This window comes from Bufo gargarizans, chromosome 7 (assembly GCF_014858855.1).
Source record: "Bufo gargarizans isolate SCDJY-AF-19 chromosome 7, ASM1485885v1, whole genome shotgun sequence".
Classification (NCBI taxonomy): domain Eukaryota; kingdom Metazoa; phylum Chordata; class Amphibia; order Anura; family Bufonidae; genus Bufo; species Bufo gargarizans.
This window is the reverse complement of record NC_058086.1, coordinates 174,639,171-174,664,977: the sequence shown is the minus strand read 5'-3', so window position 1 is coordinate 174,664,977 and position 25,807 is coordinate 174,639,171. Positions and strand designations below refer to the sequence as shown.

Sequence of the window (25,807 nt, the reverse complement as noted above, 5' to 3'; positions counted from 1 at the left end):
CTCCTTCAGGACCCTGCCATTTTTCACCTTAAAGGAAACCTGTCACTGGGATTTTGGGTATAGAGCTGAGGACATGGGTCGCTAGATGGCCGCTAGCACATCCGCAATATCCAGTCCCTATAGCTCTGTGTGCTTTTATTGTGTAAATAAAACTGATTTGATACATATGCAAATTAACATAAAAAAGAGTCATATCTTACTTGTGTGACCAGAGAAGAGTCATATTTTCAAGCTCCGACTCATCTCAGGTTAATTTGCATATCTATCAAATCGGTTTTTTCACACAATAAAAGCACACAGAGCTATGGGGACTGAGTATTGCGGATGTGCTAGCGGCCATCTAGCAACCCATGTCTTCAGCTCTATACACAAAATCCCGGTGATAGGTTCCCTTTAAGGACCTGGCCATTTTTTGCAAATCTGACATGTGACACTTTATGTGGTGATAACTTTAAAATGCTTTTACTTATCCAAGCCATTCTGAGACTGTTTTCTAGTCACATATTGTACTTCATGGCAGTGGTAAATTTGAGTCAAAATATTTCATTTTTATTTATAAAAAATAAATAAATAAATTTAACAAAGATTTGGAAACATTCGCAATTTTCTAAATTTCAATTCTCTGCTTTTAAAACAGATAGTGATACCTCCTAATAGTTATTACTTTACATTCCCCATATGTCTACTTCATGTTTGGATCATTTTGTAAATTACATTTTCTTTTTTTGGGACGTTAGAAGGCTTAGAAGTTTAGAAGCAAATCTTGAAATTTTTCTGAAAAATATTTCCAAAACCCACTTTTTGAGGACCAGTTCAGGTCTGAAGTCACTTTTTGAGGCTTACATGATAGAAACCACCCATAAATGACCCCATTTTAGAAACTACACCGCTCAATGTATTAAGAACTGATTTTACAAACGTTGTTAACCCTTTAGGTGTTCTACAAGAATTAAAGGAAAATGTAGATGAAATTTCAGAATTTAACTTTTTGGGCAGATTTTCCATTTTAATCCATTTTTTCCAGTAACAAAGCAAGGGTTAACAGCCAAACAAAACTCAATATTACCCTGATTCTGTAGTTTACAGAAACACTCCATATGCGGTCATAAACTGCTGTACGGGCACACAGCAGGGCGCAGAAGGAAAAGGAACGCCATATGGTTTTTGGAAGGCAGATTTCACTGGGATAATTTTAAGTTACCATATCACATTTGAAGACCCCTTGATGCACGTGCCGTGGTCAGCAGGGGTCCAGCTGTCAGTGACTGCTGGACCCCTGCCGCTGATCAGGTGGGCGCAGCTCCTGCACCTGCTCGATCAGTGCGGTGCTGGGCTCTTAAAGGGGTTGTCCGAGTTATGAAAAAAAATAATATAGCACTGAAAATCTGATGGGCAGCAATATATAACTAAGCTAAGCAAGTTGCAAAAAAAAATAATAAAATATATATTATATATATATATATATATATATATATATATATATATAATATATATTTTATTATTATTTTTTATATATATACTCATTTCCCAGGTTCCCTTTTCTGGCCCTTTGTTTACATGCAATAAAAACAAATCTCTGCCCCTCCCCCTGCACTGCTAAGGGAGTGGATAGAAGAGCTGCCATGAGTGCTGGGAGAATCAACAGCAACTTGTAAGTGTAGAACTACAAGTCCCACCTGTATAATACACACAGGATCTTCCCCCTACCTTCTTGTGCAATGCTCTCTCTAGTCTGTCAGATCCTGTGCCCAGAATTGTCCCTGCTGCAGCTAGCTAGTATGTGCAGCTGAAGGGGTTAAGAATCTTAGGAGAGAGAGCAGACGGCGTGGCCAGCACAGTGACATCTCGTTTACAGGCTTGTAAACGTCCTTTATCAGAGCAGGGAGAGAAGCTGACATCACAGGTCATGTGACCCTCAGTGACATCTGAGAAACCAGCCACTGGTGATAAAGTGAGTTAATTGGAAAGCTGTTATATTTGCCCAGTTAGGAACATAGAAAGAACAAAAAAATAACTTTGACAACCCCTTTAAGGTTAAAGAAGACCATGTTTTGGAAGGAAAATCCAAACTTGTTTACCACCAAATAGCAGACAGCCTGACCTTTTAGGGTACTTTCACACTTGCGTTTTTCTTTTCCGGCATAGAGTTCCGTCACAGAGGCTCAATACTGGAAAAGAACTGATCAGTTTTATCCCCATGCATTCTGAATGGAGAGTAATCCGTTCAGGATGCATCAGGATGTCTTCAGTTCAGTCGTTTTGACTGATCAGGCAAAAGAGAAAACCGCAGCATGCTACGGTTTTATCTCCGGCGAAAAAGACTGAAGATTTGCCTGAACGCCGGATCCGGCATTTTTTCCCATAGGGATGTATTAGTGCCGGATCCGGCGCTCAGAATACCGGAATGCCGGATCCGTCGTTCCGTTATGCGCATGCGCAGACTGAAAAAAAGGTGAAAAAAATAAATGACGGATCCGTTTTGCCGGATGACACCGGAACGACGGATCCGGCATTTCAATGCATTTTATCGACTGATCAGGCATTTTTAAGACTGATCAGGATCCTGATCAGTCTTACTAATGCCATCAGTTAGCATACATTTTGCCTGATCCGGCAGGCAGTTCCGGCGACGGAACTGCTTGCCGGATCTCTCTGCCGCAAGTGTGAAAGTAGCCTTAAATGTATTAAATCTATGTTGTTATGTCTGGAAAACCTGCTGTGTAATTTCCATTGAGTATCATTGAAGCTCTAATGTAAATCTATAACAGACGGGAGCTGAAACAATGTATCTGTTTGTGCTGAGTTTCTCCACTCCCCCCCCCCCCCCCTCCCACTAGAAGGTTCTAGTCTGGACTTATTTCCCATTGGGGTGCACCACGCATTACCATACCTTCTGGAGCAGCAACACGTGGTGACACCTCGACGGTGTCTGGGGGACCCAGCATAGCGATGGGGCCACCCCAAACCCAGCCACTGCAGGGGTGTGTACCTGCACAGTCTAAAAAAATAAAGCACTGACTGGATAGAGTGAGACTGTTCAGGAACACATCCCTAACTGGTTATCACCTCTGTACCTTTACTGCAGACTGCTAGCAATGCTTTCATAATTTCTAGTAGAACGTAGAGACATAAGAATAGATGCTCCAGAATTGTTATTACATGGGGAATGCATGAAGCTATTAAAAAACTGCCATGTCAGGAGAGGGGACAGGGCCTCTTTAAACAGTGAAGACACTGGAGCCTCTTCAAACAGTCCAACTTCCCCGCCGATCTGATATTTGGTAACTTAATAAGCGGAGAGGTCATCAATATACTAGCACTACACAGCCCCTTTATGATTACATTTATAACCGTTTCACACACAGCATTTTATTTGGAGAAGAAGAAGCAGGTATTTGAGCCAATAAAGTGATTTCTAAAGGAATGGCTACATGACGGAAGGATTTATGCTGCAATCAGAAAGCAGTGATGAATTGTTTTAGGTCATCAATACACTTCAGATCTTCAAATAGATTTTTCAAGCTCACCCCCGTCTATTTGTTTCTTTTCCATCTTACCCACTCCCCATTTCTCCTTCCCTTGCTTCATTGTGTTGAAAGGAAATGTGATAAAGCCGGTTAAAAAGATTTGCGACTCACCTGAGGTCCCCATGCTAAGAAGCACGGCCACCCAAAGTATCCAGTAGAAGAGAAGAATGAGAAAGGTCCAGAGCGGCTGAAGCAGCAGGAAGGGGATGTGGCTGGTAAAGCTGCTCGCAACTTGGAAGAGCCGGATTGTCATCTGTATTCTCTTTCTCAACAAGAATATGAACGTCAAAAGCACAATCTGAAAAAAAGTAAAAACTGGAAATTGCTTACATGTTCGGGTCCATTCACACGTCTGTGGTGTGTTGCGGATGGCACCCCCTATAGAAATGCCTATTCTTGTCCGCAGCTGCGGACAAGAATAGGACATGTTCTATCTTTTGCAGAGCTGCGGACCGGAAGTTCGGGGCCGCGCTCCGCAAATGCGGAAGCGGAGAGCAGCTTCACGTCCGGGCCCATGGAGAATGAATGGGTCCACACCCTTTCCGCAAAATTGCGGAACGGGTGTGGACCCTTTTGCGGACGTGTGAATGGACCCTAAAAAGGGGTTTCCCGGGATGTACACATTGATGGGATCGGTGATCAATATCAGATCGGCAGGGGTCCAAAAACCAGGACCCCCAACGATAAGCTATATGAAGAGGCCATGGCTCTGCCATGAGCACTTAGGCATCTTCCTAGGCCATATGGCGTCACGTTCATCAGTTACATGGCTTAGGCACAGCTCAGCCCTATTCAAATGAATAGGGGAGACCTGCGATACCAAGCACAGCCGCTAACAAATGGATGGTGCTGTGCTTGGTAAGATACAACCGCATGGGGTGCCAGAAGTCGGACCCCTGCGGATCTCATATCAATGACCTGTCCCGAGGAAAGGCCATCAATATCAAAATCCCAGAGAACCCCTTTGAAAAATGTTTCTTAAACACAGGGTTACCATAGAGTGCAGTCACAGACAGTAAAGGACGTGTACAAGTATTGTTATACGGGATCCAGCAGCCTGCACAAGAAATACTTACAGATATTAGTGTAGAAATTATGGAGAATCCAAGCAAAAACTTTGCGTTCTCTTTTTCAGTTTCCAGCTCATAGCTAACGTCATGGATGTGATCGTAGTACAGCCACCAGAGAACGCCGGTGACAACTGGAAGAAGAATACAACAGAATGAATGGTTGGTAGAAATGCATTTTCCAAGGATAGCACACGTACCCATTGATTTAAATGTGTCTGTCCACACATCAGTAATTTTTTTTTACTGACTGTGGGTCAGTAAAAAAAAAATATAGAAAATCACGGAGACATGCACTACTCTGATCCGTGAAGTCTATGGGTCCATGAAAATCACGGACACAAGAGGGATGGCATCCCTTTCTCACAGAAGACAGATAGGAAATGGTATTGAAATGTATTTTCAGCTGAGCAACCTCCAGTGGATTACGGATGACACACGGAGTGTAAAAATGGACACACTGACCAAACACGGATCCTTCATGGACATCTTCACAGATTAAATAAGGAAGCAGTTTTTCCCGTACGTAATACTAACACAGTAAAGTGAATGAGGCCTTACATGTTTATTTTTTATGTAGTTGAAAAAGTCCAATGGGGCCTAAGGAGAATGCTTTGTGGAGCCAACAGGAGTAGCCGTGGCACCGCGAATTTCTGGTGTTGCTTATACTTTGCTTGAACCGTCAGTGACAGTCACAGTGACTGGACCTACACTAATTGGACACTGATGACATATCCTAGTGATCTGACATCAACGGCTATGCCGAGACAATCCCACAGTTAAGATAAAAAATGAAAACTATATAATAATATATAAGAATTTACAGTACGTTAATGGAGTAAATCCCTACAGCCTTTGACTTAGGAAATTGTATAAAGTAGGTGGGAAGATACTCACAAAGTAATCCAAACATGAGCAGGGTTACAAAGATATGGACCATCAGAGTGCTGATATAACGAAATGATAAGACCATCACCACTGACAAAGCTGGAAGGGAAAAAATATTATCTGGTAAGTGAGAGCAAAACATATGATGTATATACAATAAATCATAGCTATGCTGAGCAGCTCTCCAAGCCCTCAGCCCACCCTACCCCTCAAATCCTCCTTCTGCATGTTCTGATGTCTCCATCTCCCAGGCTGCTAATAAATTCCTGTTGGTCACCACATTCTTTATATAGACTGACATTAAAACCACCTAAGGACTGGGATATACTGGGCAGCAAGTGAAGAGTCAGTTCTTGAAGTTAATGGGTTGGTAGAAAAAAAACGCGTAAGGATCTGAGTGATATGTGCCAAACTGGTTACATGGCTGGATGACAACATCTCCAACATGGCTGGCCTGTAGGGTGTTCTTGGTATACAGTGATTAGTACCTACCAAAAGTGGTCCACAGAAGGACTCAGCACTAAGGTTATGACTGCCCAAGGCTCCTTGATGCCAATGGAGAGTGGAGGCTAGTCTGTCTGGTCTGATTCCACAGAAGAACCACAACAGCATAAATGGCTGAAAAAGTTACCGCTGCTAAGTAGTAACACACAGCACATCACAGCCTATGGAGCTGAGTACCAGCAGACTGTTTGGAGTGTCCATGCCAACCCCTATCCACCAAAAGTGCCTACAATGGGCATTTGAGCATTAGAACTGAACTACAAAGCAATGGAAGAAGGTGACCTGATGAATCACAAGTTCGGCCGGGCGCAAGAGTTGGCACCAGGATGCACAATGGGAAGAAGGAAAACCGACAAAGGCAGTGTGATGCTCTGGGAAATGTTCTCCTGGGAGATCTTGGGTGCCTGCCTTCATGTGGATGTTACTTCGACAAGTACCATAAACCTAAATACGATTTCAGACCAAGCACACCACTTCAGGGTGGTGGTATTCCCTGATGAAAGTATCCTCTTTCAACAGGATAATGTGCCTTGCCACATCGCAAAAATTATTCAGGAATGATTTGAGGAACACAAGAGTTTAAGGTGTTGACTTGATCTTCAAATTCCTCAGACCTGAATCCAATTGAGCATGTGTGGGGTGTGCTGGAAAAAACAGGCTGATCCATGGGGTCCCCACTTCACAAGTTACAGGACTTAAAAGCATCTGCTTATGACCTTCAGAGGTCTTGTGAAGTTTTAAAGGGGCTATCCGGTTTCCAATATTAACTATCCTCAGGTGATCAGCTGTTTGAAGAGAATGCAGTGCTCTTGCAAGCGCCTCGTTCTCTTTACAGTTTACCTGATCACCGTCAGCATTGCAGCAGTGAGCAGGTGTAATTAAAGCCTCTAAAGGGTTGTATTGTAAGGGTATTTTTTAAGTACTGATTGGTTCTGTCCCTTTAATTCTGTTCTCTTTTCCCATTACCATTCTGTGTGATGTGCTTTGTAATGTAGTACCCATTCCCCATTGTTCTGCACCAACAATTAATGTGGATTCCACCAGGCACTTCATGCTAGGTAGGATGTAAGTATTGATTTGCCCCATCTCTTGTACACTCTGGGGTGTCGGTCATGTGTTATAACGTGGTAGACAGCCATGTGTTATAGCATGATTAACCAGACCCCTACCCCATATTTAGGCTACTGATGTTTATTTACTTTTTATTATTCTGTATATGATTCGTTTGCGTTTTCGTATATTTAACCCATTCAAGCGACATCCAGTTGTCACGCTTCAGTCTGAGAGGGAAACACAACACCAAGCGTAAGAGGGATGGGGGAAAACAGGGAATCAGGCCTGAGAACTAGGGAAGGAAGATGGACACCCCCTAGCGAAAACCCTAACCAAAATCCTGACTGACTACCAGTATGAACAGGAGTCTACTTCAGGGAATAGGGAAATGCAACACACAGAACCCAAACAAAATGCAAAAGGGAAAGGAAAGACTTAACTTCAAAGAGGCTATGGAAGCACCAGGATCTCAGCCGAGATCCAAACACAATGTCATGCCCCACTCTGACGATGTGCGGAGGTCAGCCAGGATAGCAGCACGAGTTTAGTGGTTGCTTTGGAGCCGTGCTGGATCCCCCTCTCATCAGGTGCACTGGGTGGGGTCTTTAGTTTAAATAGCACACTGCCCAGGGCCCTGAGCGGATTATACTGTTCATTCTGGTCTGGGAAGCTTGGAGGGAAGGTTCGCTGTCAGTTCCTGCTCCCAGAGATAAGTGTCATTTCTAGTTCGGTTGTTTGTGTCTTCTATTCTATCCAGGTTCTGTGCGAGCAGACTGCTCCTATCTCCCCACTTCACCATCTTAGGGAGTTCAGGGTTTTGTCAGCCCAGGCTGGAGGACACTAGCACACCTACCTTCAAGGTCTGCTGTGGGCTGAGCAGTGCAGGGAAAGAGGTCAGGGATAAGCTAGGAGGTGACCCTTCCCCTGTCTCTCGTCCAGAGCCTGGTTGGTGTGTTATCTTTTGTACTAAGTGTACGTCCGCCGTGACACACAAACAATCCACAGGCACAGAAGCTATAAACCGCACAGCATAGTGGGAGAAGCAACTATAAATAAGGAAGGTTAAATGACCACATAAGAAACACCTGGAGGCAAGGGGTGTAGCCATTCCCAGAAACAACACAGACACCTATTGATCCATAAAGAAAACCTTTCAGATCAAACCACGTGTTGCCAGTCTCACAGATCTCCTGCAACTCACTGTCGCCGGGACGTCCGTATGTCTTGGTATGTCCATGACACCAGTTTGGACCAAATGCCGGAGCCCCATTCTTCAAATCTGACATGTGTCAGTTTATCTGCTAATAACTTTTGAACGCATTTACTTATCTTAGCCATTCTAAGACTGTTTTCTCGTGATACATCATACTTCACGTTAGTGGTAAATTTGAGTAGATACGTTTTACCTTTATGCATAAAAAAAAACTAAATTTGTATTAAATTTGCATTAAATTTGGGGGGGGGGGGGGAGGGGAATCACTATTTCCAAAAGTAGAATTTCTCCACTTTTAAGACAGATAGTGATACTTCATAAAATAGTTATTACGTAACATTCCCCATATGTCTACTTTATGTTTGTATCATTTTGTAAATGTCATTTTATTATTTCAGGAAGTAAGAAGGCTTAGAAGTTTAGAAGCGATTTATTTTATTTTTATTTATTTTTTGAAAATGGCCAAATTCCACTTTTTTGTAAGGACCAGTTCAGTCATGAAGTCATTTTGTGGGGCTTACATAGTAGAAACCACCCATAAATGACCCCATTTTAGAAACTACAACCCTGAAGTTATTCAAAACAGATTTTACAAACTGTGTTACCCCTTTAAGTGTTCCACAATAATTAAAGCAAAATAGAGGGGAAATTTTTACATTTAATTTTTGGTGCAGATTTTCCATTTTAATCAATTTTTCCTGTAACACAGCACGGGTTAACAGCCAAACAAACCTCAATATTTATTACCCCGATTCTGCAGTTTACAGAAACACCCCATTATGTGGTGGTAAACCACTGTAAGGGCACACGGCAGGACGTAGAAGGAAAGGAGCGCCATATTGTTAACAGAGGGCAGATTTTTCTGGAATGGTTTTCAGGTGCCATGTCACATTTGAAGAGACCCTGAGATAACCCTAGAAAGAAAACCCCAAAAGTGACCCCATTTTAAAAACTACACCCATCAAGGAATAAATCTCATAGCCGGCAAAAAAGGAAAAAGCTGCAGGGGCATCGGGGGTTTTATGGTGAACAATGGCAGCATATGGGGGGCTAATGATTATCAGGGGCACGGGGGCACAGTAACAGTCATGACTGATTTCAGGCTGCAATTTGGCCGTACAGTTATGCCCAAATGCGTAAAGGGGTTAATCACACTTAAATATATTTATTCACTTAGCCTGCGTAAGTATATTCATTCTCAAATCTTTTGAATTCGCGTTATGTTACAACGGTAGAGATGGGCGCGCACAATACAGCTGGGCAAGAACTGTGTTCTTGAGTTCAGTGGTGAGAACATTTACAGCATATATGGGGCAGTAATGCCACTATATAATACACAGAACTGTCTACAGTAAGCAAATGTACTCTCCCCAAATAGTTTGTAACTTCTACATTTTGTTGGTGAGACTGTTGTTTAACACCTGAAAATCAGCTCATCATTTTCTTATTACAGATAGCTCATGTGTACGGCCACCCAGGGAGCATTGGTTGGATTGCAAGTGAAGAATAAAAAATATATATACAGTACAGACCAAAAGTTTGGACACACCTTCTCATTCAAAGAGTTTTCTTTATTTTCATGACTATGAAAATTGTAGATTCACACTGAAGGCATCAAAACTATGAATTAACACATGTGGAATTATATACATAACAAAAAAGTGTGAAACAACTGAAAAATGTCATATTCTAGGTTCTTTAAAGTAGCCACCTTTTGCTTTGATACTGCTTTGCACACTCTTGGCATTCTCTTGATGAGCTTCAAGAGGTAGTCACCTGAAATGGTCTTCCAACAGTCTTGAAGGAGTTCCCAGAGATGCTTAGCACTTGTTGGCCCTTTTGCCTTCACTCTGCGGTCCAGCTCACCCCAAACATTCTCAATTGGGTTCAGGTCAGGTGACTGTGGAGGCCAGGTCATCTGGCGCAGCACCCCATCACTCTCCTTCGTGGTCAAATAGCCCTTACACAGCCTGGAGGTGTGTTTGGGGTCATTGTCCTGTTGAAAAATAAATGATGGTCCAACTAAACGCAAACCGGATGGAATAGCATGCCGCTGCAAGATGCTGTGGTAGCCATGCTGGTTCAGTATGCCTTCAATTTTGAATAAATCCCCAACAGCGTCACCAGCAAAGCACCCCCACACCATCACACCTCCTCCTCCATGCTTCACGGTGGGAACCAGGCACGTAGAGTCCATCCGTTCACCTTTTCTGCGTCGCACAAAGACACAGTTGGTTGGAACCAAAGATCTCAAATTTGGACTCATCAGCCAAAGCACAGATTCCCACTGGTCTAATGTCCATTCCTTGTGTTCTTTAGCCCAAACAAGTCTCTTCTGCTTGTTGCCTGTCCTTAGCAGTGGTTTCCTAGCAGATATTCTACCATGAAGGCCTGATTCACACAGTCTCCTCTTAACAGTTGTTCTAGAGATGTGTCTGCTGCTAGAACTCTGTGTGGCATTGACCTGGTCTCTAATCTGAGCTGCTGTTAACCTGCGATTTCTGAGGCTGGTGACTTGGATGAACTTATCCTCCGCAGCAGAGGTGACTCTTGGTCTTCCTTTCCTGGGGCGGTCCGCATGTGAGCCAGTTTCTTTGTAGCGCTTGATGGTTTTTGTGACTGCACTTGGGGACACTTTCAAAGTTTTCCCAATTTTTCGGACTGACTGACCTTCATTTCTTAAAGTAATGATGGCCACTCGTTTTTCTTTACTTAGCTGCTTTTTTCTTGCCATAATACAAATTCTAACAGTCTATTCAGTAGGACTATCAGCTGTGTATCCACCTGACTTCTCCACAATGCAACTGATGGTCCCAACCCCATTTATAAGGCAAGAAATCCCACCTATTAAACCTGACAGGGCACACCTGTGAAGTGAAAACCATTTCAGGTGACTACCTCTTGAAGCTCATCAAGAGAATGCCAAGAGTGTGCAAAGCAGTAATCAAAGCAAAAGGTGGCTACTTTGAAGAACCTAGAATATGACATATTTTCAGTTGTTTCACACTTTTTTGTTATGTATATAATTCCACATGTGTTAATTCATAGTTTTGATGCCTTCAGTGTGAATCTACAATTTTCATAGTCATGAAAATAAAGAAAACTCTTTGAAGGAGAAGGTGTGTCCAAACTTTTGGTCTGTACTGTATATATATAAAAAAAGAATATAAAATTAAAAAATTTCATACCAACTGCAAGAATGCTGAGGCCCACAACATTGTCTCTGCCAGCCATAATCCCACTAAGTATACGATGAAAGAAGTCCACTTCATTGATCACATTTATCAAAATTGATGCAAACTTGCTATAACAGTCTGGATTTTGAGGAACGCAGCGATTGAAGAGTGGGAAGGATTTGCTGAAAGAAACAATAAAACATAGCTGATTAACAGGCACATATGTCACACCGTTCTACATCTTGTATGCTGACCTATTACTCCATGTATGGATCTAGGAGGAGTCGGCTCACTGCCGCTCAATAGAGCTATCGCTTGTCATTGAATCCCCTGTTGTTCAATAATATTGAGATGACTCTGCTAGCCTGATACCAGTCTACACAGAAAAGCTGATAAGTGAGCAGCAGAACACTGGAAATGTCAGCTTATGGTGAGTGTTCCAGAAATAAAGAGAAAATACTAAAATTTCAGTTAGGGCAGAAGAATTTTGAAGAATTATTTTTTACAATCTTTTACATTTGTGATTCAAAATAATTCTCCAATTACCACTGAAATATACTCTGCTAAGGAGGCTACTTAGATGGCAAAGTTGCCATGTGGCCTTCCCAGAGTCCTCTGCCCTTGTGATATGCATTTACAATACTTGCTAAAAACATCTCAGAAGTATTACTAGTTTGGTGAACTGTGGCACACAAGGCTCCCCAAGTATGTGCCAACTTTTCCTTTCCTCCTCGATTTACAGTTGATGTTTTTTTTGTGATATGCCCTGTCACCTCTCCTGATATTCTGTTCAAGTAAATACTGGCATTCCCCATAAAATGACAATTCTGGAGAAAAATTTTCTTACTCTGTTTTGCTGTTCCTCCTCCTTGAAATATATCACGAAATTGGCAACTCTGTGTTAGCATTCCCCCTTGCCAAAGAGGTGTGGCCTTGTACAGTCTGCCACTGGTAGCACCAACTGGACAGTGTGAAAGTGTGCACTGATGCACCCCAACCGGTAACACACAGACTGGCATTCCCGTACGCCACTCCTGCTGGAATGAGATGTGCTTAATTTATTGAGGGGCAGATGCCTCTCAATAAATTAGGCGCCTCTCTAACACTCCTTGCGACAGAAACTCAACCCATGGCTAAGTAGACTTGAGCTAAAAGTTACGCCAGTTTCTGATGTCCGTTATAGTAAATCTGGCGGGCTGTGATAGGCTCCACCCCTCTTGATAAGCGCTGCCCCCTTTCCCACCACCTCAGAAAAGTGCGAAAAAAAGTGTAAAAATTCACAATATTATAGCATAAATATAGCATGCACCATAATTCGCAACTTTTTAAAGCCACAATAGTGTCGTAAAACCCGTTATAAATGTCCCCCGAGTTCTAAGAAAGTATGCTGAAGGATTGTCATGGGGAATACAATTATTTACTAAGACACATAACAGGGGTGGAGACAGGTCCTCTTTTAAAGGGGTTATCCGAGACTAAAAAATGTCCCCCATATGCCCGGGCACCTCACACAATCTACTTATCTGGCACCCCACTCCCTGCGTTGCTCTTGGTCCCCGCACCGCCGCCGCTGCTTCTCCCAGTGTGCGGATGAAAACATCAGTGTCGTGGGGAGCAGCCAATGGCAGGCGGTGACGGGGACAAGCTCGTTCCCATCACCGCCTGCCATTGACTGCCCCCCACCCCCACACTGAATGTTTTCATCCGTGCACGGGCAGAAGCAGCAGCGGCGGTGCGGGGACCTGAAGCAGTGCAGGGAGCCTGGTAAGTATATTCAGTGTGAGGGGCCTGGGAATATGGGGACATGTTTTAGTCTCGGATAACCCCTTTAAGTATTAAAGGGGTTTTCCAGGCTCCTGATATTGATGCCCTATCCTCAACACAGGTATTAATATCGAATTAGTAAGGGTTAAACACCCAGCACACTCGCCCATCAGCTGTTCCCTGCAGCCTCCAAAGCTGGAACTAGCTTTTGAATGGAGAAGGAAGCACAGCGCTGTTCAAAGTGTAGTGGCTGTGCCAGGTTACTGCAGCTCAGCTCCCACTGAAGGGAATAGAAGCTGAGCTGCAGTAACCTGGCACGGCCACTACACTCTGAATGGCGCTGTGCCTCCATTCAAAGGGCTAGTTCCAGCGCTGAGAATTAATCATCTCACCAAAATGTTTTACAAATGCTGTTAAAACTTTACCTTGGAGGAACCGGGAGTGCAGGACACCATTCTGAAACCTTGGGATGGTTTGTGTACTCCGTGTAGTTCAATTTATATACACAAAGCTGTGAGCCTGGATAGCAACACAGGACACATCGGTCAGTTACGCTTTAACTGGATGCACTGCATATACTTAACCTATAAATGATCGATACCTTTACTGCAATAAGGACATTTTACCCTTCCTCTAGCAGCTACTTTATTGCTTTTCTTTTATTTCCCATTAGTTATATAGCGCCTAACAAGTTCTGCAGCCCAGTACAGAGACTGACGGGAAACCCAACGGTCTGCAGAACTGCCGTGACGGAGCTGTCTCAGGAAGACAGCCCCTTTCCATATTCCCCGATAAGAGCGTCACAGAGGTGAATGTCTTCCATGTCATACTATAAATGTCTCAATAAATACTGTAAATGTACTTAAAAGTCCGGTCAGAGAAGAACTCCCCAGGCTTCATCTGCTAAAATACAGTACATAAAGGCTTGTTTCTAATTAAATTGCCCCTTTAACCCCTTGGATACAGGAGTTTTTTTTGTTTTCATTTTTCTTCACTATCTTCCTGGAGCCATAACATTTTTATTTTTCCGTTCACATTTCCATTTGAGGGCTTGCAGGCAGTGGTTTTTGTCCGACTGCCTCTAGGCATATTTGCCGTGCTGTGGCCGGTTCTCTGTCCGGTCCCCATTACAGTGAATGGGGCTGGGCGGACTTCTGCAGCACACGTGTGCACACTGTAGTACGGATAAAAATAAATATAAAATGCCAGCGTGAAACTGGCCTAAAGGGGTTGTGCACCTTTGGGGGAGAAAAGCATACAGACCTGTGAAGGAAAGCATACTTACCTGCTTTCCAGTGCTGGCTCCCAGCTCCTTCGTTTCACGGCCTTAGCTGCTCCGCTGAGCATCCCATGACCATTCGACATGACGCAAAGGGAATGGCAGCAGCGGTGTCAAACAATACGTTTATCCAGGAAACCCCATGGAGCAGCCGAGGCCGTGGAGGGAAGGAGTCCATACCCAGTGGAAAGAAATAGATAAGTATGCTTCCCCCTCCCCCTCCCTACCCAAAAGTGGACATCACCTTTAAAGGCTATGTACACCTTCGGAGGCAATTTTTTTTTTTTATGATTGCACATTTACAAATTTTTGGCTAAAAATGTTTTTTTTTTTCCAATTGGCCTTTATTCAAAATATTGAGCTGTTCTGTCACAAAGGGTTAACTGTTTTTCTAACTGTGTAACTGGTACTTTACTACTGAGAGGTCATAAACACTTATTTAAGCCACATTCTTATCAGTAAGATAGGAACTGAGCTATAACAAGTGTTTCGGAGGTCAGAGAGCAGAGATAAGGAGTCTGTCAGCTCCTGGTCTGACGGAAAAGACAGAAAATCCACAGGGTGCAACTAGAGCATCTCAACTCTGTACAGAAAAAAGGATGCCATATTTTCAATAAAGACAAATTTAAAAAAATATTTTTAGCTCAAAATGAGTACAATGCAATAATAAAAAAAAAATCCCCAAAAGGTGTACATAGCCTTTAACCACTTCAGCCCCGCTAGGTGAAACCCCCTTCATGACCAGAGCACTTTTTACACTTCGGCACTACACTACTTTCACCGTTTATCGCTCGGTCATGCAACTTACCATACAAATGAATTTTACCTCCTTTTCTTCTCACTAATAGAGCTTTCATTTGGTGGTATTTCATTGCTGCTGGCATTTTTACTTTTTTTGTTATTAATCAAAATGTAACGATTTTTTTGCAAAAAAATGAAATTTTTCACTTTTAGCTGTAAAATTTTGCAAAAAAAACGACATCCATATATAAATTTTTCGCCAAATTTATTGTTCTACATGTCTTTGATAAAAAACAAAATGTTTGGGCAAAAAAAAATGGTTTGGGTAAAAGTTATAGCATTTACAAACTATGGTACAAAAATGTGAATTTCTGCTTTTTGAAACAGCTCTGACTTTCTGAGCACCTATCATGATTCCTGAGGTTCTACAATGTCCAAACAGTAGAAAAACCCCACAAATGACCCCATTTCGGAAAGAAGACACCCTAAGGTATTCGCTGATGGGCATAGTGAGTTCATAGAACTTTTTATTTTTTGTCACAAGTTAGCGGAAAATGATGATGATTTTTTATTTTTTTTTTTCTTACAAAGTCTCATATTCCACTAACTTGCGACAAAAAATAAAAAATTCTAGGAACTCGCCATGCCCCTCACGGAATACCTTGGGGTGTCTTCTTTCCAAAATGGGGTCACTTGTGGGGTAGTTATACTGCCCTGGCAATTTAGGGGCCCAAATGTGTGAGAAGAACTTTGCAATCAAAATGTGTAAAAAATGACCGGTGAAATCCGAAAGGTGCACTTTGGAATATGTGCCCCTTTGCCCACCTTGGCAGCAAAAAAGTGTGACACATCTGGTATCGCCGTACTCAGGAGAAGTTGGGGAATGTGTTTTGGGGTGTCATTTTACATATACCCATGCTGGGTGAGAAAAATATCTTGGTCAAATGCCAACTTTGTATAAAAAAATGGGAAAAGTTGTCTTTTGCCAAGATATTTCTCTCACCCAGCATGGGTATATGTAAAATGACACCCCAAAACACATTCCCCAACTTCTCCTGAGTACGGAGATACCAGATGTGTCACACTTTTTTGCTGCCAAGGTGGGCAAAGGGGCACATATTCCAAAGTGCACCTTTCAGATTTTGCAGGCCATTTTTTACACATTTTGATTGCAAGGTACTTCTTACACATTTGGGCCCCTAAATTGCCAGGGCAGTGTAACTACGCCACAAGTGACCCCATTTTGGAAAGAAGACACCCCAAGGTATTCCGTGAGGGGCACTGCGAGTTCCTAGAATTTTTAATTTTTTGTCACAAGTTAGCGGAAAATGATGATTTTTTTTTTTTTCTCTTTTTTCCTTACAAAGTCTCATATTCCACTAACTTGCGACAAAAAATAAAAAATTCTAGGAACTCGCCATGCCCCTCACGGAATACCTTGGGGTGTCTTCTTTCCAAAATGGGGTCACTTGTGGCGTAGTTATACTGCCCTGGCAATTTAGGGGCCCATATGTGTGAGAAGTACTTTGCAATCAAAATCTGTAAAAAATGACCGGTGAAATCCGAAAGGTGCACTTTGGAATATGTGCCCCTTTGCCCACCTTGGCATCAAAAAAGTGTCACACATCTGGTATCGCCGTACTCAGGAGAAGTTGGGGAATGTGTTTTGGGGTGTCATTTTACATATACCCATGCTGGGTGAGAGAAATATCTTGGCAAAAGACAACTTTTCCCATTTTTTTATACAAAGTTGGCATTTGACCAAGATATTTTTCTCACCCAGCATGGGTATATGTAAAATGACACCCCAAAACACATTCCCCAACTTCTCCTGAGTACGGCGATACCAGATGTATGACACTTTTTTGCAGCCTAGATGCGCAAAGGGGCCCAAATTCCTTTTAGGAGGGCATTTTTAGACATTTGGATCCCAGACTTCTTCTCACGCTTTAGGGCCCCTAAAAAGCCAGGGCAGTATAAATACCCCACATGTGACCCCACTTTGGAAAGAAGACACCCCAAGGTATCCAATGAGGGGCCTGGCAAGTTCATAGAATTTTTTTTTTTTTTGCATAAGTTAGCGGAAATTGATTATTTTTTTTTTTTCTCACAAAGTCTCACTTTCCGCTAACTTAGGACAAAAATTTCAATCTTTCATGGACTCAATATGCCCCTCAGCAAATACCTTGGGGTGTCTTCTTTCCAAAATGGGGTCAGTTGTGGGGTGTTTGTACTGCCCTGGCATTTGAGGGTCTCCGCAATCATTACCTGTATGGCCAGCATTAGGAGTTTCTGCTATTCTCCTTATATTGAGCATACAGGTAATGAGATTTTTTTTTCCGTTCAGCCTCTGGGCTGAAAGAAAAAAAATGAACGGCACAGATTTCTTCATTCGCATCGATCAATGTGGATGAAAAAATCTCTGCCAAAAAAAAAAAATGGAGGGGAAAGGCGTCTGCCAGGACATAGGAGCTCCGCCCTACATCCATACCCACTTAGCTCGTATGCCCTGGCAAACCAGATTTCTCCATTCACATCAATCGATGTGGATGAATAAATCATTGCCGGGATTTTTTTTTTTATATATATATATATATATATATACACATATACAAAGTGCTTGCCAAAGCATAGGAACGCCGCCTCCTCCTCAGCTCGTATGCCTCGGCAAACGTATCTGTCACTGCAGAGGAGAAAATCCCGTCTTGCAGCGCCGCATACACCGACTTGCGTGTAATCTGACAGCAGCGCAATGCTTCTGTCAGAATGCACATCGGTGCTGCAGCTGGTCGATCGGTTGGTCCATCTGTAAGGTAAAAAGACAAAAAAAAAAAAAAAAGAAAAAACCAGGCCGCAACGCAATAATTTTATTAACTTTGCAACAGAACATGTAACTTAAACTTTTTGAACTGAACATTAACGTGTTTGCTTACTGGTGTGTTTTTTTTTTGTTTTTTTTTGTTTTTTTACCTTTATAGAACAAACCTCTCCTTCCCCATGGGTCAATGTGCAAAGCGCAAATCGCCCAAAGATGTGGCGAAGTGCGTTATGCACTTTGTCCCATGTGAAAGGAGACGTTTGCAGCAGCAGTGAGTGAATGGGCCCTAATAGCCCTGTGTGCCTGTCCTGGTGAGATGATCCCTATGCTAATAGTGTACCTGTGAGTGGTACTTCCGGAAACACTCTCCAAAGCATAGGGCAGGGTGGTCCGGACAGTCAGGACAGAAATAGCGGGTGTCACGCCTTATTCCACTCCTGCTACAGACACGACATCTTTTTCGGGGTGACTGTTGGGTTGAGGTACCAGGAACGACATTGGGGAAATGTCGCTCGTGTAGACGGCTAACTACACTGGTGGTTGGGGCCACGGAACCTCCTGGATACAGGAGGTTCTCGATGATCTCTTCCTGAAATTTGAGGAAGGATCCAGTTCTCCCAGCCTTACTGTAGAGAACAAAACTATTGTACAGAGCCAATTGAATTAAATATACAGACACCTTCTTATACCAGCGTCTGGTGCGTCGGGAAACTAAATACGGAGACAACATCTGGTCATTGAAGTCGACCCCTCCCATGTGGAGGTTATAGTCGTGGACTGAGAGGGGCTTTTCAATGACACGGGTTGCTCGCTCAATTAGTATTGTCGTGTCTGCGTGAATGGAGGAGAGCATGTAAACGTCACGCTTGTCTCTCCATTTCACCGCGAGCAGTTCTTCGTTACACAGTGCGGCCCTCTGCCCCCTTGCAAGACGGGTGCTAACGAGCCGTTGGGGGAAGCCCGCGCGACTAGTTCGCGCGGTACCACAGGCGCCAATCCGTTCTAGAAACAAATGCCTAAAGAGGGCCACACTTGTGTAAAAATTGTCCACATAAAGATGGTACCCCTTGCCGAATAAGGGTGACACCAAGTCCCAAACTGTCTTCCCACTGCTCCCCAGGTAGTCAGGGCAACCGACCGGCTCCAGGGTCTGATCTTTTCCCTCATAGACCCGAAATTTGTGGGTATAGCCTGTGGCCCTTTCACAGAGCTTATACAATTTGACCCCATACCGGGCGCGCTTGCTTGGGATGTATTGTTTGAAGCCAAGGCGCCCGGTAAAATGTATCAGGGACTCGTCTATGCAGATGTTTTGCTCTGGGGTATAAATATCTGCAAATTTCTGGTTGAAATGGTCTATGAGGGGCCGAATTTTGTGGAGCCGGTCAAAAGCAGGGTGGCCCCTGGGACGGGAGGCGGTGTTGTCACTAAAGTGCAGGAACCGCAGGATGGCCTCAAAACGTGCCCTGGACATGGCAGCAGAGAACATGGGCATGTGATGAATCGGGTTCGTGGACCAATATGACCGCAATTCATGCTTTTTTGTCAGGCCCATGTTGAGGAGGAGGCCCAGAAAAGTTTTAAGTTCGGAAACTTGGACTGGTTTCCACCGGAAAGGCTGGGCATAAAAGCTTCCCGGGTTAGCGGTGATAAATTGTGTGGCATACCTGTTTGTTTCGGCCACAACTATGTCTAAAAGCTCCGCAGTCAAGAACAGCTCAAAAAATCCCAGGGCCGAACCGATCTGAGCCGTCTCAACCCGAACTCCAGACTGGGCAGTGAAAGGGAAAACTACAGGTGCGGCTGAAGTTGGGGACTGCCAATCAGGGTTTGCCAGCACCTCTGGGATTCTAGGGGCTCTACGGGCACGTCTTTGCGGTGGCTGCGACGGGGTCACTACTGCACGTGCCACCGTACCAGCTTCAACTGCCCTTCTGGTGCTCGCTACTTCACCAGGTTGTACGGCAGTGCTGGTACTAGGTCCAGGGAGGGCTGGGCTGCTGGTGTATGCCTCACCACGTAATCCGACAGCACCAGCCCCACTCTGCTGCTCTTGAAGCGGATCCTGCGCAACCTGCGGTCTAGCGACACGGGGCCGGGTACGCCTGGTGGTATCAGGGACCTCAGCCTCCTCGTCCGAACTTTGGGTCAGAGAGCCACTGCTTTCTACAGGTTCGTATTCTGACCCGCTGGATTCATCAGATGAGGGTTCCCACTCCTCATCCGACTGGGTCAGAAGCCTGTAGGCCTCTTCAGAGGAATACCCCCTGTTAGACATGTGGGCAACTAAATTTAGGGGTATTCCCTGAGACTACCCAAGAAAAAAAAAGCAAGCCTGTCTTACAAAGGGGAGGCTAGCGAAGTACCGGAGGCCGCTGCGGTTGATAAAAAATATCAAAACTGATTTTTTTATCGCCGCAGTGCGTGTAAAGTGAATGTGCAGTGATCAAAAAAAAATTTTTTTTTGTCACTGCGGTGGGGCGGGTGTGGGCGAACGCACGTGTGGGCGACCGATCAGGCCTGATCGGGCAAACACTGCGTTTTGGGTGGAGGGCGAACTAAAGTGACACTAATACAATTATAGATCTGACCGTGATCAGTTTTGATCACTTCCAGATACTATAAAAGTACAAATGCTGATTAGCGATACGCTAATCAGCGAATAACGGACTGCGGTGCGGTGGGCTGGGCGCTAACTGATCGCTAACTACCTAACCAAGGGACCTAAACTATACCTAAAACCTAACGGTCAATAACAGTGAAAAAAAAAAGTGACAGTTTGCACTGATCACTTTTTTCTTTTCACTTGTGATTGACAGGGGTGATCAAAGGGGTGATCAAAGGGTTAATTGGGGTTCAGGGGGGTGATCAGGGGCTATAGTGTAGTGTTTGGTGTACTCACTGTGAAGCCTGCTCCTCTGCTGGATCCAACCGACGAAAAGAACCAGCAGAGGAGCAGGCAGCCATATAACAGATCATATTTACAAATATGATCTGCTATCTGGCACTTTGATTGGATTTTTTAAAAATCAGCAACCTGCCAGCCACGATCATTGGCTGGCAGGTTGCTGACGAAATACCTCTCGATGAAATGCCGGCGCGAACTGCGCACGCGCGGGCGCATACTCGCGTCATCTCGCGTCTCGCGAGATGACGCGTATCTGCGTGACTGGGCGCAGCGCGGCCACCTCCGGAACGCACATGTGCGTTAGGCGGTCCGGAGGTGGTTAAAGGGCTTCTGACACCCCACTAAATCGTTTTTTTTTTGTTTACTTATAATCCCTATAGTGCGATTTCTGCATACATAAGCTAAATAATTATTTCTGTTCAGTAGAATTTGTTAAAAACTTAATTTTAAAATACACAAATTACCTTGCTACCAGCAAGTAGGGCGGCTACTTGCTGGTAGCAGCCGCATCCTCCTATCATAATGACGCCCCCTCCGCATGTTGATTGACAGGGCCAGGGAAAGGGATCGTTCTCTGCTGGCCCTGTTTGAATTCAAAATATCGCGCCTGCGCCGTACCTGTCTTCAATCGGCGCAGGCGCACTGAGAGGCGGCCGCTCCATCCTCAATGCGCCTGGTGTAGATGTGACGCCTGCGCCGTTTTAAGACAGGTACGGCGCAGGTGCGATATTTTGAATTCAAACAGGGCCAGCAGAGAACGATCCTGTTCCCTGGCCCTATCAATCAACATGCGGAGGGGGCGTCTTTAGGATCGGAGGATGCGGCTGCTACCAGCAAGTAGCCGCCCTACTTGCTGGTAGCAAGGTAATTAGCATATTTTAAAATTAAGTTTTTAACAAATTCTACTGAACAGAAATGATTATTTAGCTTATGTATGCAGAAATCGCACTATAGGGATTATAAGTAAACCAAAAAAAACAAAAAACGATTTAGTGGGGTGTCAGAAGCCCTTTAAGCTCTCAAAAAGAAATATATACTGCATATTTCCCAACTGAAGCGTGTTATTCACACAGCCATATAAACACCCAAAAAACTAGGAAACCTACCATTATTCTTTGCAAAGTGCTGCAGGTCTTGTAGAGAGGTTAGCTCTTCCTGAGGGCAACTTGACACGCACAAAGCAGTGGAATTGATTCTGAGGTCTCTGATCTGCATATTGCATGAATCCAGGAAGAAAACATGTCTGCAGAAAAAAAAAATATCGCCAGATCATTTAATAGGACAATTCAGCTAGCCGTGCACTTTATAGAATTAGCCACCAATCTGCTGACAATCTATATGTGTATTGGGGCAGCCCAAAGTGTTGTCAGATGTGTCAGAAATAGAAGGTTCGAACCTGAAAAAAATATGCCGCCTAGGAACATTTTCACATAATATGAAACAAAAATATCTACAAACGTTTTAGTATCATATAAAGTAAAATACTCATCAATGCATTAGCTATATGCTAAGGACTGCAACAAAAATACTGGACTGTGCTAGAAAAAAAATGCAACATTTTTAAATGACAGGTATTGGCAACCTGTCCCCTCTCCTGACAGGTCTGTTTTAGGAACTACTTACATTCCTCATGTAATAACAAGTCTGGAGCATCTATTGTTATAACTCTAGGTTGTGGCATTCATTTATTATTCCGTCTAGCGGAATCCAGAAGGCTGTTACCAGTTGGGGGTCCCGACACAGTCTGACACTGGCAGCACTGAATGCATAGTGTCAGACTGTGCAGGGACACACCCTTAACTGGTAACACCCATCTGGACCTTCATTGCAAACTGTTAGAAATTCATTCATAACTTTCAGCAGGAGTAATAAGAAATGGCAGATCACAGAGTCATAAGAATAGATGCTCCAGAATTGTTATTACAATTAGTTACTGAAACAGTCATGTCAGGAGAGGGGACAGGTTCTCTTTAAGGCCTCGTCCATATTTAACTGACGTGTGCTGTCCTCATTTTCCACGGACAGCACGCGTACCCATTGATTTAAATGTGTCTGTTCACATTTCAGTATTTTTTTTTACTGACCGTGGGCACTGAGACATGCACTACTTTGATCAGTGATGCAGATCAAGCACGCCCATTGAAGTCTATGGGTCAGTGAAAATCACAGACACAACACGGACGGCATCCATGTTGCATCCGTTTTTCACTGAACACCAATAGGAGATTCTTTGGAAATTCATTTTAAGCTGAGCAACGTCCGTGAATTACGGATGACACACGGATGGTATAAACAGACACACGGACCAAACAAGGATCCTTCACGGACGTCTTCAAAGATGAAGTGCGTACGTTTTTGTTTACGGACGTGATACTGACACGGAAATGTGGGTGAGGCCTAAGGGCCCATTCACACGACCATACGTTTGTATCCACATCCGTTCTGCAATACGGACCCATTCATTTCAACAAGGACGCAAAAGATGCAGACAGCACACGGTATGCCGTACTTCCATTCCGCAGCCCCACAGAAAAAGATAGAACATGTCAGATTCTTGTCCATAATTGCAGACATGAATAGGAATGTCTATCATAGGGCCGGACATTCCGTAAAATGCAGAACGCACACAGCCAGTATCTGTATTCTGCGGATGGCAAAACACATATGGTTGTCCGACTAAGCCCCCAGGCCTATTGTGCCGACCTCTCTCCAGCGTCACATGTACTGATGTATTCTCACGGATAACACGATGCTTTGTACCTACTTTCTGTCAGTCATGTCCTTTCCAGAAAAGGGAGCATTAGGTATCGGAGAGTTTCTTCGCCCACACACATTTCCATAACTATCGTAACCAAAGATGAGTCTCTCTGCAGCTCCGGCCATCAAGGAATATCCACTGATAAACACCTGCAAAATAAGAAGAAGACGTATGACAGCAGGTGACCATAGCCTCCCCGAGATTCCCTCAATTCTTCATCGCTCACTACAGGAATAATAAATTAGATAAAACCACCCAATATGTCCGGCTATGATTGCTCTTTATAGCAATATACCATAGTTTGTGGATTTTACAGTCCACAGCCGATCAGAACCCTACTCTGTACGACCGAGCGCTAACTACAGACTGGTGGCAGAGTATGTCTTGTAAGATCCCATGCTTTCTCTGAAGACTAGAATTTATGATGGGTTCCCTTCATTTTATAATCTTGCTAAAAAAAATATAAAATAATCACCTGCTGTAAATACGGCTTCATATTGTAGCCCATGTCCCCGGCATGTAGTGTCCAACACCGATGGCTCTGAATGATCAGCGCACATGTACAGAGCATCATAACTGCTCAGTAATCGCTTTCCACTCATGACTACAGTAATCGGAGAATCGAGACAAGGGACATGGAGACCTGAAGGGCTGGTCCCATCTCAACATTGATGGTGCAATTCCCAGGATCCACACCTTTCACAAGAATTGGCGCCATCTTACACCCGCTGCCAATAGAGGGGTGGTCACGTATGTGGCACTCTCTCCACTCACTTCTAAAGTGAGTTCCGAAAATAGTAGATTCTACTTACTGCGCTATTTTCAGAATTCCGCTCGAAGTGAATGGATAGGTGACCACCTCTCCATCCACATCGGCTACAAAACAAGGCTCCGTTCTCGAGATAGGGGCAGGTCCCAACGGAGGGCTTTGCACCCATCGGACAATTATGGCACATCCTGTGCATATACCGTAAATGTCGAGATGGGAATCCCCCTTTAAGCCCGTCACACACACTAGCCCAACTCTATGTCTGTTTTAATCAGGGAGAGATATATGGCTTTGCCAGACCCCACTGATGGCATCTCCCATGCGAGCAGATCAGGCATATTGAAATCCATTGTGCCCTGTTCTTCTGGCGACTTCTGCCATCAAAGGGCGAGTCGGAAGATCCCCACTTACATTAGGTAGTTGGCAAATTTTATCTAAGGTGTATAGCCGGCTTTATTCCCCCTTTTATTACAGCAAGAATCATAGACGTAAAGTAAAGGAGGGAGCTGCCATATATTGCAGCCAACAGGCATAGCTACATCACTGTGGATATTGGAACATTTTCAGTTGGCTTAACTCTGTGAAACAACAATGCTATATACCCTCCTATTCCCAGCCCTTCATAAGAATATCCTGCCCGAAGCCAAGCAGTTTATTACACCTGCACCAGCCATATGTTCTTCTTGAATGAACTCCAAAGAATGAGACCAAATAATGTCCCTTTTATTTCTCCTAAAACTAAGGGAGCGAGTCCGAGGGTGTAACGGACGCTCTGTGATCCAAGATTACCGTATGGAAAAATAAGCTGCTGCTTAGAGAAAGAGACCAGAGACGAACCGATTCATACATGGAAAGAACGACTCATGTCCACGTGGCATAACTTCGTAGGCAAAGTGAGCCATTCTCCCCAAATTAAAATGTTTGCGTTATTACAGTGAAAAGAGCACTAAAGAGACCTAACAGAAGAAAGGCAAAAGGCATAAAGAAGGAAAGAAAACCCGCAGGTCCCCTGCACACGTTGCAGAATACGTGAGGTTTTGCTGAGCGGAAAAAACGCAGCGTAATATACTGTAGTACCAAAGTGTATGAGATTACACAGATCTCCTTTACACTTGGTGGATTTTTTTCCGTGCTGAAATTGACCCGCTGTGCGGATTTCAAATTAAAGGGGTTTTCCAGGATTTTTACTGATGAGCTATCCTTAGGATAGGTCATCAGTATCTGATCGCGGGGGTCAATACCTGGGACCCCCGTAGTTCAGCTGTTTGAGAGGGCAGTGGCGCTCCTGTGCTTTCCCTAGGCCAGTGACATCACATGTAGGGCTGAAGCTATCGAATATTTT

General features: G+C 43.9%; 1 protein-coding gene across 1 annotated transcript in view; it reads right to left on the bottom strand.

The window, feature by feature from the left end:
• SLC44A3 (solute carrier family 44 member 3) overlaps positions 1-25,807 on the bottom strand; it is an 80,289-nt gene that overhangs the window by 39,502 nt on the left and 14,980 nt on the right. Inside the window, exons 3-9 of the mRNA XM_044301950.1 lie at positions 23,703-23,845; positions 22,045-22,181; positions 13,618-13,711; positions 11,441-11,610; positions 5,492-5,581; positions 4,604-4,728; positions 3,639-3,825 (exon numbers count right to left, since the gene is read on the bottom strand). Coding sequence (XP_044157885.1) covers positions 3,639-3,825; positions 4,604-4,728; positions 5,492-5,581; positions 11,441-11,610; positions 13,618-13,711; positions 22,045-22,181; positions 23,703-23,845 — 946 coding nt within the window. The remainder of the gene's footprint in view (positions 1-3,638; positions 3,826-4,603; positions 4,729-5,491; positions 5,582-11,440; positions 11,611-13,617; positions 13,712-22,044; positions 22,182-23,702; positions 23,846-25,807) is intronic.